Source organism: Chrysemys picta, chromosome 2, assembly GCF_011386835.1.
Source record: "Chrysemys picta bellii isolate R12L10 chromosome 2, ASM1138683v2, whole genome shotgun sequence".
Classification (NCBI taxonomy): domain Eukaryota; kingdom Metazoa; phylum Chordata; order Testudines; family Emydidae; genus Chrysemys; species Chrysemys picta.
The window spans coordinates 127,616,803-127,633,547 of record NC_088792.1 but is presented as its reverse complement, the minus strand read 5'-3'; the positions used below and the strand labels follow the sequence as shown (position 1 = coordinate 127,633,547).

Below are 16,745 nucleotides of genomic sequence, written 5' to 3'. Positions count from 1 at the left end.
GTGCAGTAGACTGGTAGCCTTCATCGGCGATCTGGGTGCTGGCAGCTGTGGGGCTGGCAGCCGTAGGGCTGCATTGCACCAGCCCCTTGCCTTTTGGCAGTAGATGGTGTATTACGACTGGTAACCGTCCTATTACAAGTTGGATCATCACACATTAGCAGAATATTCCCTGAGCAGCAGATTGTGCAATAGGCCTGAAGGCCATCGTAATACACTAACTGCCAAGCGCCCAGTATTTGCTGCCAGGCACCCAGAAAGATGCCGAGGGCTATCAGTCACGCTGCACCGTCGTCTTAAGATGTAAAAAATAGATTTGTTCTGTATTCATTTGCTTCCCCCTCCCTCCGTCAAATCAACGGCCTGCTAAACCCAGGGTTTTCAGTTTAATCTTTGGGGGGACCATTCTGTGTGACAGTTGTTTGTGTTTCTCCCTGATGCACAGCCACCGTTCTTGATTTTAATTCCCTGTACCTGTACGCCATGTCGTCACTCGGCCCGCCCTCCCTCCTTCCCCTAGTCCGTCAGATACTAGTTTCGTGCCTTTTTTCAGACCAGGCGCTATAGCTAGCACTGGGATCATGGAGCCCACTCAGATCACCGCGGCAATTATGAGCACTATGAACACCACGCGCATTGTCCTGGAGTATATGCAGAGCCAGGACATGCCAAGGTGAAACACAGACCAGCCGAGGAGGTGATTGCAGCGCGGCGAAGAGAGTGATGAGGAAATTGACATGGACATAGACCTCTCACAAGGCACAGGCCCCAGCAATGTGGAAATCATGGTGTCACTGGGGCAGGTTCATGGCGTGGAACGCCGATTCTGGGCCCGGGAAACAAGCACAGCCTGGTGGGACCGCATCGTGCTGCAGGTGTGGGACGATTCCCAGTGGCTGCGAAACTTTCGCATGCGTAAGGGCACTTTCATGGAACTTTGTGACTTACTTTCCCCTGCCCTGAAACGCCAGGATACCAGGATGAGAGCAGCCCTCACAGTTGAGAAGCGAGTGGCGATAGCCCTGTGGAAGCTTGCAACGCCAGACAGCTACCGGTCAGTCGGGAATCAATTTGGAGTGGGCAAATCTACGGTGGGGGCTGCTGTGGTCCAAGTTGCCAGGGCAATGAAAGACCTGGTGATATCAAGAGTAGTGACTCTGGGCAACGTGCAGGCAATAGTGGATGGTTTTCCTGAAATGGGATTCCCAAACTGTGGTGGGGCCATAGACGGAACCCATATCCCTATCTTGGCACCGGAGCACCAAGCCACCGATTACATAAACCGCAAGGGGTACTTTTCAATGCTGCTGCAAGCCCTGGTGGATCACAAGGGACGTTTCACCAACATCAACGTGGGATGGCCGGGAAAGGTACATGATGCTCGCGTCTTCAGGCACTCTGGTCTGTTTCGAAAGCTGGAGGAAGGGACTTTCTTCCCGGACCAGAAAGTAACCGTTGGGGATGTTGAAATGCCTATCGTGATCCTTGGGGACCCAGCCTACCCCTTAGTGCCATGGCTCATGAAGCCGTACACAGGCAGCCTGGACAATAGTCAGGACCTGTTCAACTATAGGCTGAGCAAGTGCCGAATGGTGGTGGAACGTGCATTTGGACGTTTAAAAGCACGCTGGCGCAGCTTACTGACTCGCTCAGACCTCAGCAAAAAGAATATCCCCATTGTTATTGCTGCTTGCTGTGCGCTCCACAATATCTGTGAGAGTAAGGGGGAGACATTTATGGCGGGGTGGGAGGTTGAGGCAACTCGCCTGGCCGCTGATTATGCGCAGCCAGACACCAGGGCGGTTAGAGGAGCACAGCAGGGCGTGGTGCGCATCAGAGAAGCTTTGAAAACGAGTTTTGTGACTGGCCAGGCTACTGTGTGAAACTTCTGTTTGTTTCTCCTTGATGAATCCTCCAACCCCCCCCCCCCCCCGACCCCATTCACTCACCCTCCCCTCCCCAATTCGAGCACTGCTTGCAGAGGCAATAAAGTCATTGTTTTTTCACATTCATGCATTCTTTATTAATTCCTCACACAAGTAGGGGGATAATTGCCAAGGTAGCCTGGGATGGGTGGGGGAGGAGGGATGGAAAAGGACACACTGCATTTTAAAACTTTAACTCTTATTGAAGGCCAGCCTTCTGATGCTTGGGCGATCATCTGGGGTGGAGTGACTGGGTGGCCGGAGGCCCCCCCACCGTGTTCTTGGGCGTCTGGGTGAGGAGGTTATGGAACTTGGGGAGGAGGGCTGTTGGTTAAACAGGGGCTGTAGCGGCGGTCTCTGCTCCTGCTGCCTTTCCTGCAGCTCAACCATACGCTGGAGCATATCAGTTTGATGCTCCAGCAGACGGAGCATTGACTCTTGCCGTCTGTCTGCAAGCTGACGCCACCTATCATCTTCAGCCCGCCACTTGCTCTTTTCATCCCGCCATTCAGCCCGCCACCTCTCCTCTCGTTCATATTGTGCTTTTCTCATGTCTGACATTGACTGCCTCCACGCATTCTGCTGTGCTCTATCAGCGTGGGAGGACATCTGCAGCTCCGTGAACATATCGTCCCGCGTCCTCCGTTTTCTCTTTCTAATGTTCACTAGCCTCTGCGAAGGAGAAACATTTGCAGCTGGTGGAGGAGAAGGGAGAGGTGGTTAAAAAAGACACATTTTAGAGAACAATGGGTACACTCTTTCATTACAAGGTCGCATTTTTCCTCTGCCTGACGGTTTGGTATGAGAGATCACTTACGCAGTGCCCCAGGCAACATATTTCAGCTTGCAGGCAGCCATGGTAAGCCACAGTCTTTTGGCTTTTTTAACCTTCTTAACATGCGGGAAAGGTTTCAAACAGCAGCGCATTTCCCATATCAAGGATGAATTGGGTTGGCCATTTAAAATGGGTTTTCAATGTAAAAGGAGGGGCTGCGGTTTCCGGGTTAACATGCGGCACAAACCCAAGTAAACCACACCCCCCCCACACACACACACGATTCTCTGGGATGATCACTTCACCCCTCCCCCCACCGCGTGGTTAACAGCGGGGAACATTTCTGTTCAGAAGAGCAGGAACGGGCACCTCTGAATGTCCCCTTAATAAAATCACCCCATTTCAACCAGGTGACCGTGAATGATATCACTCTCCTGAGGATAACAAAGAGAGATAAGGAATGGATGTTGTCTGCATGCCAGCAAACACCGGGACCATACGCTGCCATGCTTTGTTATGCAATGATTCCAGACTACGTGCTACTGGCCTGGCATGGTAAAGTGTCCTACCATGGCGGACGGGATAAGGCAGCCCTCCTTTTGCAAAGAAACCTTTTGCAAAGGCTTTGGGAGTACATGAAGGAGAGCTTTCTGGAGATGTCCCTGGAGGATTTCCGCTCTATCCCCATACACGTTAACAGACCTTTCCAGTAGATGTACTGGCCGCGATTGCCAGGGCAAATTAATCATTAAATACGCTTGTTTTTAAACCATGTGTAATGTTTACAAATATTTACAAAGGTACACTCACCAGAGGTCTCCTGTGTGCCCTGAGGGTCTTGGGTGAGTTCGGGGGTTACTGGTTCCAGGTCCAGGGTCACAAACATATCCTGGCTGTTGGGGAAACCGGTTTCTCCGCTTCCTTGCTGCTGTGAGCTACCTACAGTACCTCCATCCTCATCTTCCTCGTTCCCCGAACCGTCTTCCCTGTGTGTTTCTCCATTGACAGAGTCATAGCACACGGTTGGGGTAGTGGTTGCTGCACCCCCTAGAATGGCATGCAGCTCCGCGTAGAAGCGGCAAGTTTGCAGCTCTGCCCCGGACCTTCCATTTGCTTCTCTGGCTTTGTGGTAGGCTTGCCGTAGCTCCTTAACTTTCACGCGGCACTGCTGTGTGTCCCTGTTATGGCCCCTGTCCTTCATGGCCTTGGAGACCTTTTCTAATACTTTGCCATTTCTTTTACTGCTACGGAGTTCAGCTAGCACTGATTCATCTCCCCATATGGCGAGCAGATCCCGTACCTCCTGTTCGGTCCATGCTGGAGCTCTTTTGCGATCCTGGGACTCCATCACGGTTACCTGTGCTGATGAGTTCTGCGTGGTCACCTGTGCTCTCCACGCTGGGCAAATAGGAAATGAAATTCAAACGTTCACGGGTCTTTTCCTGTCTACCTGGTCAGTGCATCTGAGTTGAGAGTGCTGTCCAGAGCGGTCACAATGAAGCACTGTGGGATAGCTCCCGGAGGCCAATAACGTCAAATTCCGTCCACACTACCCCAATTCCGACCCGCAAAGGCCGATTTTATCGCTAATCCCCTCGAAGGTGGTGTAAAGAAACCGGTTTAAAGGGCCCTTTAAGTCGAAAGAAAGGGCTTCGTTGTGTGGATGTGTCCAGGCTTAATTCGATTTAACGCTGCTAACGTCGACCTAAACCCGTAGTGTAGACCAGGCCTAAGGAATGGTAGGAGGGAAAACAGCAAAATAAAGATAATGGATTTCAAGAAGACAGACTTTAGCAAACTTAGGGAATTGGTAGGCAAGATCCCATGGGAAGCAAGTCTAAGGGGAAAAACAATTGAAGACCACTGGCAGTTTTTCAAAGAGACATTATTAAGGGCACAAGAGCAAACTCTCTCACTGCGTGGGAAAGATAGGAAGTATGGCAAGAGACCACCCTGGCTTTATGCTGATAAGAAGCACACAGGATCTTTTTCAGGGGAAAAGGCAATATGCTGCATTTATTGGAAATAAATCAATTAGCATATGGATTCAATCACACACACACACTCCTGCCAGTTGATGTTATAGTTACTAGTCCAGAGTCCGTATCAATCTAATGCCCAGCTAGGTTGATCACAGGGAGGGAGGAGCCGGGTTCTGTTGGTCGTGATACGATGCTCTGTCTTGGCAGGATGAACCCAAAGTTTCATGGCAAGGCACACACTATATATATATATATATAGTGATTTTCCTTCATTGAGACCAATGAACTTTGCACTGTCATGCTGTAATCAATAGCCGTTTGACGAGTGCTTGTTTTCTTAATTTGTCCTTCTCATCCTTTATCTTGTTCTTTCATCAGGTCTCTCAAGGAGTTACCCCATGCTGATTTTGATCATAGCTCTCTTGTCCCCATTGATAGGTCCCGGTCTCATCTTTAGAGTCATCAATCTGCCCTTCTCTGACATTTCAATAGGGGCAGGTTGCAACCTCCGGGTGCCCTTGCATCTGTCTTCAGTTCCTCCCTAGAACATCTGGTTCGGTGATGGCCTTCACACTCTCTTAATACAGACATTCCTCATTCACATGCAAAAACAGAATTAATTTACACAGAACATTTTGAACAGGAACATCAAGTTGCAATGCAAAAGAAAAACAATCATTTCATTCTTTTACTTATTTTAAAATGCTAAACCAACAACAAAGTGGTGACCCTAAGAGGTCTGTTACTGCCTTGAAATCAGCCCAGACAGATTCTGGTTGATGCATCTCTACCAATAGCCCATTAGGCCATTCCTTTCTGCTATTCAAAAAGGGTGGCTGGCAGGATATGGTCAAATCATACATCAATATATTTAATACATACTACATTATTATTCTTTATCCTTCATTCTAAGTTACACAAAATACAAACAAAATCCTACTACCACAGCTTAACTAGGAGATCTTCAATGATCTAAAAATCAAGAAAGAGTCCTACAAAAAGTGGAAACTAGGTCAAATTACAAAAGATGATGTAGCGAGGTGAGACTCTCCACTGCAGCGCCTCCTGCTGGCCATCCAGGGAATTAGCTTGCCAGCCTCCAGAGTGTCCTCTGCAGGCTGGTATCTCACCTTGTCACTGCCCCTCCCACCCCATGTCCCTCCCAGTACCCCTTCTCTTAGGGTTCTGCCCCCTGCAGTACCCCACAGTCTCACTAGGTCTCCCCAGGGAACCCCCAACCCCCACCTCACCTCAGACTTGGGCTACTGCCAGTCACCATCTAGCCCCCACTCCCTGGGGCAGACTGCAGTATAATTACCACTCATCATTGGCAAGGAGGGTTTGGACCTGCTGCCTCTGCCTACCCTTGGGCTACCCCTCTGCAACCCCTGTACCTTCTTGGCCTTTAGCAAGGCCTGAAGCCTAGGGGTTTTCCAGGCTGGAGCTCCCCAGCTCCTGTGGCCTTCCCCCAGCCCTGCTCCACTCTAGGTACCCTTGTCAGATCTCAGCAACCAGACCCATCCCTCTCAACATCCAGAGAGAGACTCTTAAACTCTGGCTAGCAGCCCTTTTATAGGGCCAGCTGCGGCCTGATTGGGGCGTGGCCCCAGCTGAGGCTGTTTCCCCAATCAGCCTAGGTTCCCTACCACAGCCCTCTCCAGGGCTGTTTTCAGCTCATCAGAGCAGAAGCGGGGTTACTGCCCCAGTACAGATGAATATAAACAAATAACACAAGTATGTAGGGACAAAATTAGAAAGGCCAAGGCACAAAACGAGATCAAACTAGCTAGAGACATAAAGGGTAACAAGAAAACATTCTACAAATACATTAGAAGCAAGAGGAAGACAAAGGACAGGGTAGGCCCGTTACTCAACGAGGGGGAAAAAACAATGATAGAAAATGTGGACATGGAAGAGGTGCTTAATGACTTCCTTGTTTCAGTTTTCTCCAAGAAGGTTGGTAGTGACTGGACATCTAACATAGTGAATGCCAGTGAAAATGAGGTAGGACCAGAAGCTAAAATAGGGAAAGAACAAGTTAAAAATTACTTAGACAAAGTAGATGTCTTCAAGTCACCAGGCCCTGACTGAAGAGATATCTGAGCCATTAGCAATTATCTTTAAAAAGTCATGGAAGAAGGGAGAGAGTCCAGAAGACTAGAAAAGGGCAATTATAGGGCCAATCTATAGAAAAAAATATAAGGACAACCCAGGGAATTACAGACTAATCAGCTTAACTTGTGTACCTGAAAAGATAATGGAGCAAATAATTAAGCAATCAGTTTGCATACATCTAGAAGAAAATCAGGTGATAAGTAATGGTCAGCAGGGATTTGTCAAGAACAAATTGTGTCAGACCAACCTGATAGCTTTCTTTGACAGGGTAGAATCATAGAATATCAGGGTTGGAAGGGACCTCAGGAGGTCATCTAGTCCAACCCCCTGCTCAAAGCAGGACCAATCCCCAGACAGATTTTTACCCCAGTTCCTGAAGTGGCCCCCTCAAGGATTGAACTCACAACCCTGGGTTTAGCAGGCCAATGCTCAAACCACTGAGCTATCCCTTCCTCCCCCCCCCGCCAAGGGTAACAAGCCTTGTGGATGGGGGGAAGTGGTCGACGTGGTATAAAACTGTGTTGCATGAACTTCTCATAAACTAGGGGAAATGCAACCTAGATGGCGTTATAATAAGGTGGGTGCAAAACTGGTTGAAAAACCGTTCCCAGAGAGTAGTTATCAGTGGTTCACAGTCATGCTGGAAAGGGTCCTACAGGGGTCCTGCAGGGATCAGTTCTGGATACGTTTCTGTTCAGTATCTTCATCAATGGTTTAGATAATGGCATAGAGAGTACACTTTTAAAGTTTGTGGACGATACCAAGCAGGAGGGGTTGCAAGTGCTTTAGAGGATAGGGTTAAAATTCAAAATGATCTGGACAAACTGGAGAAATGGTCTGAAATAAATAGGATGAAATTCAATAAGGACAAATGCAAAGTACTCCATTTAGCTTCCTAAACAATCATTTGCATGCATACAAAATAGGAAATGACTTCCTAGGAAGCAGTAGTGGGGAAAGGGATCTGCGGGTCATAGTGGACCACAAGCTAAATATGAGTCAACAGTGTAACACTGCTGCAAAAAAAGGGAACATCATTCTGTGATGTATTAGCAGGAGTGTCATAAGCAAGACACGAGAAGTAATTCTTCCGCTCTACTCTGTGCTAACTAGGCCTCAACTGGAGTATTGTGTTCAGTTCTGGGCACCACATTTCAGGAAAGATGTGGACAAATTGGAGAAAGTCCAGAGAAGAGCAACAAAGAAGATTAAAGGTCTAGAAAACATGACCTATGAGAGAAGACTGAAACATGATAACCGTTTTCAAGTACATAAAAGGTTGTTACATAGGGTTACCATTCGTCCGGATTCCCCCGGACATGTCCGGCTTTTTCGAGTTAAAAATAGCATCCGGGGGGAATTTGTCAATGTCCGGACTTCCCCTCCTCCCCCTCCTCCCCCCCATACAGAGCGTGCGCCTGGCTTACAGAGCAGCCGGGGCTCCGACAGCCAGAGCCAGAGCCCTTCCTGCACTTCCCCCTCCTCTCTCCTGAAACTTGACACCACTCCCCTCCTCCCCCTCCCTCCCTGCATTCACAGATCGCCGGCCGTTCGCTGTCTAGAGCTCCGACCCTGCTCCCCTCCCCCGCTTCCGAGCGCGCTGCTCTGCAGCACAGTAAGGGGGCTGGGGGCCAGAGAAGCGGCAGGGAAGTTCTGGGGTGGGGGGGTAGTCAAGAGACAGGGAGCAGGGGGGAGGGTTGGATGGGTCAGGAGTTCGGGGGGGGCAGTCTGGGGGTTGGGGGTGTAAGGTTTTTGGCAGTCAGGGTACAGGTGGGGGGGGTCTCAGGAGGGGGCAGTTAGGGGACAAGGAACAGGGAGGCTTAGGTAGGGGGTGGGGTTCTGGAGGGCAGTTAGGAGCAGGGGTCCCAGGAGGGGGCAGTCAGGGGACAAGGAGCGGAGGGGGGTCGGGAGTTCGGGGGGGGCTTTCTGGGGGGGGTGGATAAGGTTTTGGGCAGTCAGGGTACAGGTAGGAGGTAGGGTCCTGGGGGGCAGTTAGGGAGAGGGGTCTTAGGAAGGGGCAGTTAGGGGATAAGGAACAGGGAGGCTTAGGTAGGGGGTGGGGTTCTGGAGGGCAGTTAGGAGCAGGGGTCCCAGGAGGGGGGGGGACAGGGAGCAGAGGGGTTTAGATGGGTCAGGAGTTCTGGGGGGGGGGGCTGTCAGGGGGTGGGGGTGTGGATAAGGGTTGGGGCAGTCAGGGGACAGGTAGGGGGTAGGGTCCTAGGGGGCCAGTTAGGATGTGGGGAAGGTCTCAGGAGGGGGCAGTCAGGGGACAAGAGGCAGGGAGGCTTAGGGAGGGGGTGGAGTCCTGGGGGGCAGTCAGGGGACAAGGAGTGGGGGGGAGGGTTGGGGGTTCTGAGGGGGCAGAAAGTGGGAGGGAGTGGAAGGGGCAGGGGCGGGGCTAGGACAGGACGGGGGCGGGGCTCCTCCCGTCCTCTTTTTTGATTGTTGAAATATGGTAACCCTATTGTTACAAGGAGGAGGGAGAATAGGACAAGAACCAATGGGCTTAAATTGCAGCAAGGGAGGTTTAGGTTGGACATTAGGAAAAACTTCCTGTCAGGGTCATTAAGCACTGGAATAAATTGCCTAAGGACGGGAATCTCCATCAGTGGAGATTTTTAAGAGTGGGTTGGACAAATACGTGTCAGGAATGGTCTAGATCAGTGGGTCTCAAACTTTTTTACTGGCGACCCCTTTCCCATCACAAGCCTCTGAGTGCAACCCCCTAATAAATTAAGCACACGTTTAAATATATTTAACACCATTATAAATGCTGGAGGCAAGCAGGGTTTGGGATGGTGGTTGACAGCTCACAACCCCTCATGTAATGACCTCGTGACCCCTGAGGGGTCCCTCCCCCAGTTTGAGAACCCCTGGTCTAGCTAATACTTTCTCCTGCCATGAGTGCAGGGGACAAACTGCTAACTGTAGGAATTTGCAAGATCAGCTAGCAGGCTCCCTTCCCAGAGTGGCTCCAGGCCAGCCCCCGCCTCCTAGCCGCGCGCTCTTGGCCCTGCCTCCTCCCCGGGTTGTGGGTGTGGCCTACGCGGTGCCGAGCGTTTCCTTGTCGGGGGTGGGAGGGCGTTTGCTTAGGCGCGTGCGCGGGGTCGGCATGGCGGAGGCGCAGCCGGGCTCAGGTAGGGCTCACGCGGGTCTTGGCTGTGACAGAGCTCCCCGGGGAAGGGGACTGCGGCTCAGGGACCTGCCCGCCTTTAGAGCCTGCTCGCAGCGGAGTCTGGGGGCTGAACCGCCCCCCGGCGGGAACCCAGCTCGGCTGGCACGCGGCCCCGTGCGCGGCGCGAGCTCATGGCAGGGGTGGTTTGTTCGCGCGGGCACCAGCGAAGCCGCCTCCCTATATCTGTGCAAGCAGCAGCCTGCTCCGGGCAGGGCCCTTCCCCCCTCCACGCCGGGCCTTGCGCCCCGCCGCTGGGAGAGAAAGAAATGATCTTGGCAAAGCTATAGGGGGACAGTGATTTGGTCTTCTAGAGCAATTTCTATGCCCTTCAGCTCGCTTCACAGCTCCTGCCAGCCATTTTTTCCCTAATAAAAATTGTAGTCAACTTGGGGAAAAAGTGAGGAAAATTAATTGTAATTTTGCTGTACTCCAATATCCTATCGGTGGGCACAAAGTATGATTTCACCATGTAATAATATAAGCAAAGACAAACAAATGCAGAAAGTTCAGGAACACAATTATAAAACTGAGTATTTCAAAGTCAGGAATCTTCAGTCCTTATTCTTACAGCAAGCTTCCTGCATAAGGCAGTCCCTCTTCCTGATGGGATAAACAGTTGTTTCTAGATCTAGTAAGTAGTGAGGTATTAATGGAGGCCACTAAAATTCATTTTTAAATATTTATTATCTGGGAATTTTATCTATATGAGGGTGTGTGTGTGGTGGTGGGTGGGAGGAGCAGGCCCTGGGGGTGGGCCAGAGGTTGGGGGTGTATTGCAGAGGGAGACTGATTCATCCTCACCACACAGCAGGAGATCCTGACCCATGGGACTGGGCCCAGCTCTCCGCTTTTACTCTTGGGGGGGATTCTGCCTGCCTGCAGAAAACCCTCCCCACCCTGGAATTTCTGTGCTTCCATGCAGAAAACAACAGAGAAGCAAAGGGAATGACCATGGGTGCAGTTTTTTTTCAGGGGGAGGTTGCCCCCTCAACAGAGGTGAGGTATGGGGTTACATGCCACTGCGCCCCCCCCCCCCCTCATTTCTGCAAGCCCAGAGCTGCCAAGCTGAAGGAGGCTGACTCTGCAGCTGGACGCTGCCTCTTAGGTCCTAGTGCCAGTGGTGTTCCCCTTCTGTATGCTGGGAGCCTTCCTGTTTTCTGTGCAACAGTGAGTGCCAGTGGTGGGGGTGGGGAGAAGATGTGGGGAAAGAAGGAGGGTGGAATAGAGCCGGGGAGGGGAATGGAGAAGAAAAGGGGATAGGGTAATGGCTGGGGGAAGCAGGAGCCCAGCATGTGGCATCTCCTCGTCAACAGCTGGGGCTCCCTCGTTAAGCAGGCCCATCAAACCCTCACCCTGACAAGCCCTACCCCTCTACACTTGGACCCCTCCACTGAGCCCTAAGCAGCTGCACCAGGACCCCCACCTTATCAAGCCCTACTTCTGCAGCACCCAGGAGCCCCATCTCCCCACTCCCAGCCTCTCCCCTCCCCCCCCAAGCCCCAACCACCTTTACCTGGATCCCATGCAGAGTCCCATTGCCCCTGCAGCCGGACCCCCCACCAATGAACCCCTGTACATCCAGATCTCCCACTGAGCTGCCTGCACCCAGATTGCCCCACACAGAAACCTCTCACCCCACACTAAGCCCCTCCACACTTGGATCCTGCTAGGCTGAGCCAGCCCAACCACACCTGGTCCAGAGAGGCAGGGCCCCAGGGTGTTTCTGGGGCAGGCCCAGACCTGTGTCAGGGTCAGGTGCAGCCTCACTGCCAAGTCCCTGTACCCTGGGGCTTCAGGGTGATCTCCCACCTCAATACAGCCAGTGGCCTATGCTCCCTTCTGCCATGCTGGAGCCACATTTATTGACAAAATTCGCAGAATTTTAAAATATTGTGTGCATAATTTTTATTTTTTTGGTGCAGAATTCCCTCAGGAGTACTGCTTTGCAACTTGGGCTTTTCAGTCTGGTACAGACGGGTATAACACAATTGAATGGCTGAAGTTGAAGCTAGACAACTTCAGACTGGAAATAAGATGTATATTTTTAACAGGGCAGGTAATTGTTACAATGGTTAGTGTCGATTCTCCTTCACTGACAACTTTTAAATAAAATTGGATGCTTTTCTGAAAGGTATGCTCTAGGAATCTTATCGACATTGCCTTGCCTTGCCTATGTTATACAGGAGGTTAGACTAGATGATCACAGTGGTCCCTTTGGTCTTGGAATCTATGAATGTGTGGGGTGAGTTTATTTTATTTCATATTAGGCCTTATTTTTAAGCTTTGTATGGAAGAGTTATATTGTAGATTCTGAAAATATTAGTTATTTCTCTCCCTTTACATTTAATATTATGTTGCAAGTAAGTAGTTAGGTTGCTGTCATATGGTCATATAATGAAAGACTCTGGTAAAGCTCAAAATATTAAGATCTTTAAGCTAACATTCAAAAGTTTATATATTGGGTGTTTATCTGAAGTAGCCTAACACTTTATCCATGTTCTGATCGTTAGCAGTATTTGGAGGAGAAAAACCAACTATGATTCTACTGTAATGTTGCTCTTACATTAGATGTCTCTGGGAAGTGTACTAAGACAAGGTCCAACAAGTGGACTGCATTTCCCCCTATTCTCCCTAGGAGTTGCTAGCGAAAAAACAAACTTTTTTCAATATACATATGGGGAATATGATCTTCCTTTCTTCCTTCTATTTTTTCCCCAGTTGCTGCTGCTGTTATGGAATGGCTAGGCTAAAGTAGTGAGTCTTATATTTTGTTCAGAAGGTGGTGGGGTCTTGTGATCATTCTCACTTTCAGAATATGGTTCCTTGGTCTTAGATCAGTTGTTGAGAAAACTATAGCCCCTGGTTTCATGAGACTTAGCCTTAATGTTGACAGATTTATGGTTCCTGTGTAACTCATTTGTTGAGGGAGGCCTTGGGGAAAGGTACTTTCTTAACTTGTTCCGGTTCCTTGGAGGACTTTAAAAGTGAAGATGGCTATCTTGAAATTAACCTGGTTCTGTTATGTGCCAGTGAATGAGCAGGGGGTGATGTACTGCTGGTGGCTGGTGCTGCTGAGTTTTGAACTGGATAGAGTTTTCTTTAAGGTCAGACATTTACAGTCTATTACAGTGAGTTCCAAACTGTATTACTGCATCACTGTCATGAGGTCATCATACAACAGTAGGTGCACCATCTTCTTGCTAACTGCAGGAGACAGGAGGTGTTTTTGGAAGTTGTGGATGTGAGTGGCCAGAATTAATGAGTTGTTCAGAAGAAGCCCCAGTTTATGGCCTGACTTCACTATTGAGTGTAGACTCCCTCAGAGATGTGATGGTGGCAGCTAGGTCTTCCTACGTTCAGTTTTTGTCCCCTTGCTAATCTCCTTCAGATATTGAGGTAACTGAAGGATAGCATTATTAGCATCAGAAGTGAGGAACATGCTGTTTATTACCTGTATGCTATTGACATTGTAGACCATGTGTTGTGATTTTTCTAAGTGGCTCCATATAGTTGTCAAATGGAATGAGTAATAGTGGCATCCAGAAAGAGTACTCTGGCAGAAGAGAAGCAATTGCCCATCACTGCTTTGCATGCTGTGGTCAGATGTTCAGCTGTGCGTGGAGGTTCTTTCTGCCCAGATAGCCCATAGAGCAGACTCCGATCGAACTGCCCAATAAGACCACAAGACTTGGTTTATTAGTGAAGGCACCCAACCAGGTTTTCCAGCTTAATGGTTACAGGTATACTAACACGTGTATTACCATGACAATGGACCGGTTCAGTCACTGGTGGGACTTACCACTGCATCCTAGGCAAGATGAAGGGTTAAAGTGCGGTATCCCAACCTTGTAGACTGAGACAAACAATCTGGGATAAACAACTTATGTATCACCTTACATGTTCCATGACATGTTTGTTACCTCCCCTTGTACTTTTCTCCTGATGTTTCAGACAAAACATCCCTATTCACCACCTGTCTTTGTAGTTTTACTCCTGATGTTTCAGATAAAATATCACAATTCATCACTTTTATCAAACGATTTTATCGTATGCTAGGTTGGGGTGTTCTTGTGCTGGCCTGCTGGAATGTGTTTACATATTCGGTGTTGTGACTGGGGTCCCAGGGAGCCATACTGAAGTTACTCAGTTAGGGTAAACTGCAAAGAATGGGGCAGACAATCCCCAAAGCCAGTGGATATTCCAATACTTAAATTTTACTAAGCCAGCACAAAACAGCTTCTATAATACCCTACTGGTAACCAAGAAGCCAACAACACAGTTCCCTTAAAGCAGGAGTGGAGAACCGTTTTTCTATCGGGGGCCCACTGACCCACAAAAAAATCAGTCGCGGGCCACACAGAGCCCCCCCTCCCCATCTAAAATGATAGTACCATAGAGTAACAACTATATTTGTTTGCTCAAACATGAACATTTAAGAATAGTCCAGAAGGAAGACAGGCAGTCCTTAAGAAAGTAGTATGAAATAAAAAAGTTTACCAATCTGAAGATCCTACATGTTCCTTTCATCATCTTCAACGCAGCTTCCTCCTGAGAAGGAACACTTCTCATGATGTTCATAGAATATCAGGGTTGGAAAGGACCTCAGGAGGTCATCTAGTCCAACCCCCTGCTCAAAGCAGGATCAAACAATGTTGTTTCATTCGGGCAACCAGGCCTTGCATTTCTTTGTTGCACTTTTTGCATTTTGCACACATGCCTGTCTTACCCACAGGTAGAGGAACTTCATTAAAATATTCCCAAACTGGGTCTCTTTTATGGCCTGCTGCCATTACAGGTTTTCCCTTCTAGTGAGAGAATGGTATGGTAGATCTCAAATCAATGAAGGCTATACTCAAAGACCTCAAGACTTCTGGAATATGCTGCTCAAACAGTTTCACTTTTGTTTCTACTGCCTGTCCCTCCCTTCTCACACTTCTCTCCAGACTTCTTCTCCTTGTCCAGATCTATTCCGCCCCCAACAATCTTCTATTCATTGAACTTTTTAAAACTTTGCACTTTTAGAGAGGTAAGTGATTGCAAATTTGTGTACAGAGAGTCAGAGGGACAACAGGGTTGAGGTCTGTTATTTCTCTCCTCTATATATTATTTATTTATTTAAACACATTTTTGCTGTTAACAAGCATGTTATCTCTGGAGACACAAATCCACAGTTTGAGAACTGCAAAACTAAGCACCTCTGATGGTATCTTCTAGACTGAGCACTGAGTCCCATTGGATAGATAGAAAGATTAACCTAAATAATCTATATAGAAGCCCCTGAAACCCCATAAGATTGGGTCCCTAAATCCATAAACTATTGGAACTCATTTACAAAACTTTTCTTAAACATTACATGAATATATTGTTTCATACTATAGAATTAGAATTTATAATCCCTATTCCATGATGAGATATCTTTGAGCTATAATGTATCCTAATTAAAGCTATCTTTAGATAGGGTTTTTCCTCAAAAATCCGATTTAAATACCACCCCTTTTTTTTAAAAATCATTGATTTTTATCCACCCTGGTAAATACACAAAAACACAAACATTATCTCCTCATAGGTTTTTTGAGGGTTATTTATTTTGCAGGCTGTTTAACACTTTATAGCCATGTGTCACACTAGTCTGTAGAACCAGTTCCCACTCACACAGAGGGAAGGACTTCTACGCCAAGTACTTCCTGATACCGAAGAAGAATGGTGGTTGGAGACCCATTCTGGATCTAAGATCGCTGAAGAGATCTGTTATGACACAAAGCTTCAAGATGGTTACTTTTGCAGCAATAATCCCGTCTCTGGACCAGCGGAACTGGTTCTTGGTCCTCGACATACAAGATACTTACGCATATCGCGATCCATCCGTCCCATAGAAGCTTTCTACAGTTCGATCTGGTGCAGGATCACTTTCAATACAAGATGCTCCCATTTGGTCTATCATCCGCACCAAGAGTATTCTCAAAGGTCCTTTCTGTGGCAGCGGTGCACCTTCGCACAAAAGGAATTATGATATTCCCATATCTAAACGATTGGCTTCTCAAAGCACACTCCTTCGATTTGAGGGCCACACAAAAGACGATGGACTTATTCCTTCAGCTGGGACTATAGGTAAATATCCACAAGCCCACAGTAGTGCCAGTACAACATCTGGAATTCATAGGAGCCTACCTTGAAGCGGTAGTGGCCAAAGTATGCCTTCCGTCACAAAGATTCAACACCTTAGCCAACTTAATCTCAACGATCCAGGCCAGCCCTAAGACTTCTGCCAGAAATGGCCTTCATCTACTGGGACATATGGCAGCAGGCACCTTTGTAATAAATCATGCAAGACTTCACATGAGCTGCCTTCAAGGATGGCTCAGAACAGTATATGTACCAAGCAAACACAGCTGAAACAAATTTCTGTTGATGCCCTCAGCTGTGAAAAACTCCCTTGACTGGTGGAAAGAACCTCACAATATCTGTTTAGAGGTTCCCTTCACTCAACCACCCCCAACATGACAACAGATGCATCCCTATTTGGATGGGAAGCCAACATGGACACCCACACTATTCAAGGCAAATGCTCCCCTCTCAAATTCACACATCATCTCAACTTACTAGAACTCTGAGCAGTCAGAAATGCCTGCTCATATTTCTTGCCACTGATCAGGGGCAAGCATATAGAGATCAATAGTCAAAAATCTCATGTATGTTTCACATAAACCATGAGGGAGGAGCAAGATCACCTTCCCTGTGTGGTGGGGCAGTGAAACTCTGGAATTGGTGCATTCGCC

General features: G+C 48.4%; 2 protein-coding genes across 12 annotated transcripts in view; one reads left to right on the top strand and one right to left on the bottom strand.

The window, feature by feature from the left end:
- Positions 1 to 1,978: 1,978 nt before the first annotated feature.
- On the bottom strand, positions 1,979 to 4,111 carry LOC135981479 (uncharacterized). Its single transcript, XM_065584169.1, has 2 exons — positions 3,508 to 4,111; positions 1,979 to 2,617 (listed from the first exon to the last, which is right to left on the bottom strand). The coding sequence occupies exons 1-2, from the start codon at positions 4,043 to 4,045 to the stop codon at positions 2,115 to 2,117; spliced, it is 1,041 nt and encodes a 346-aa protein (XP_065440241.1). The 5' UTR covers positions 4,046 to 4,111; the 3' UTR covers positions 1,979 to 2,114.
- Positions 4,112 to 9,822: 5,711 nt separating this feature from the next.
- NFX1 (nuclear transcription factor, X-box binding 1) overlaps positions 9,823 to 16,745 on the top strand; it is a 195,314-nt gene continuing 188,391 nt past the window's right edge. For 9 of the 11 annotated variants that reach the window (XR_010598514.1, XR_006172450.2, XR_006172445.2 and 6 more), the window contains exon 1: positions 12,153 to 12,211. Coding sequence is in view for 5 of the 11 variants with exons in the window: in XM_042841433.2 (XP_042697367.1) it covers positions 12,166 to 12,211 (46 nt within the window). In the remaining 6 variants the exon portion in view is untranslated. Of the gene's footprint in view, positions 10,601 to 12,152; positions 12,212 to 16,745 lie in introns of those variants that run through there. The other 2 variants (XM_005312595.5, XM_065584166.1) reach the window with 2 other exon arrangements.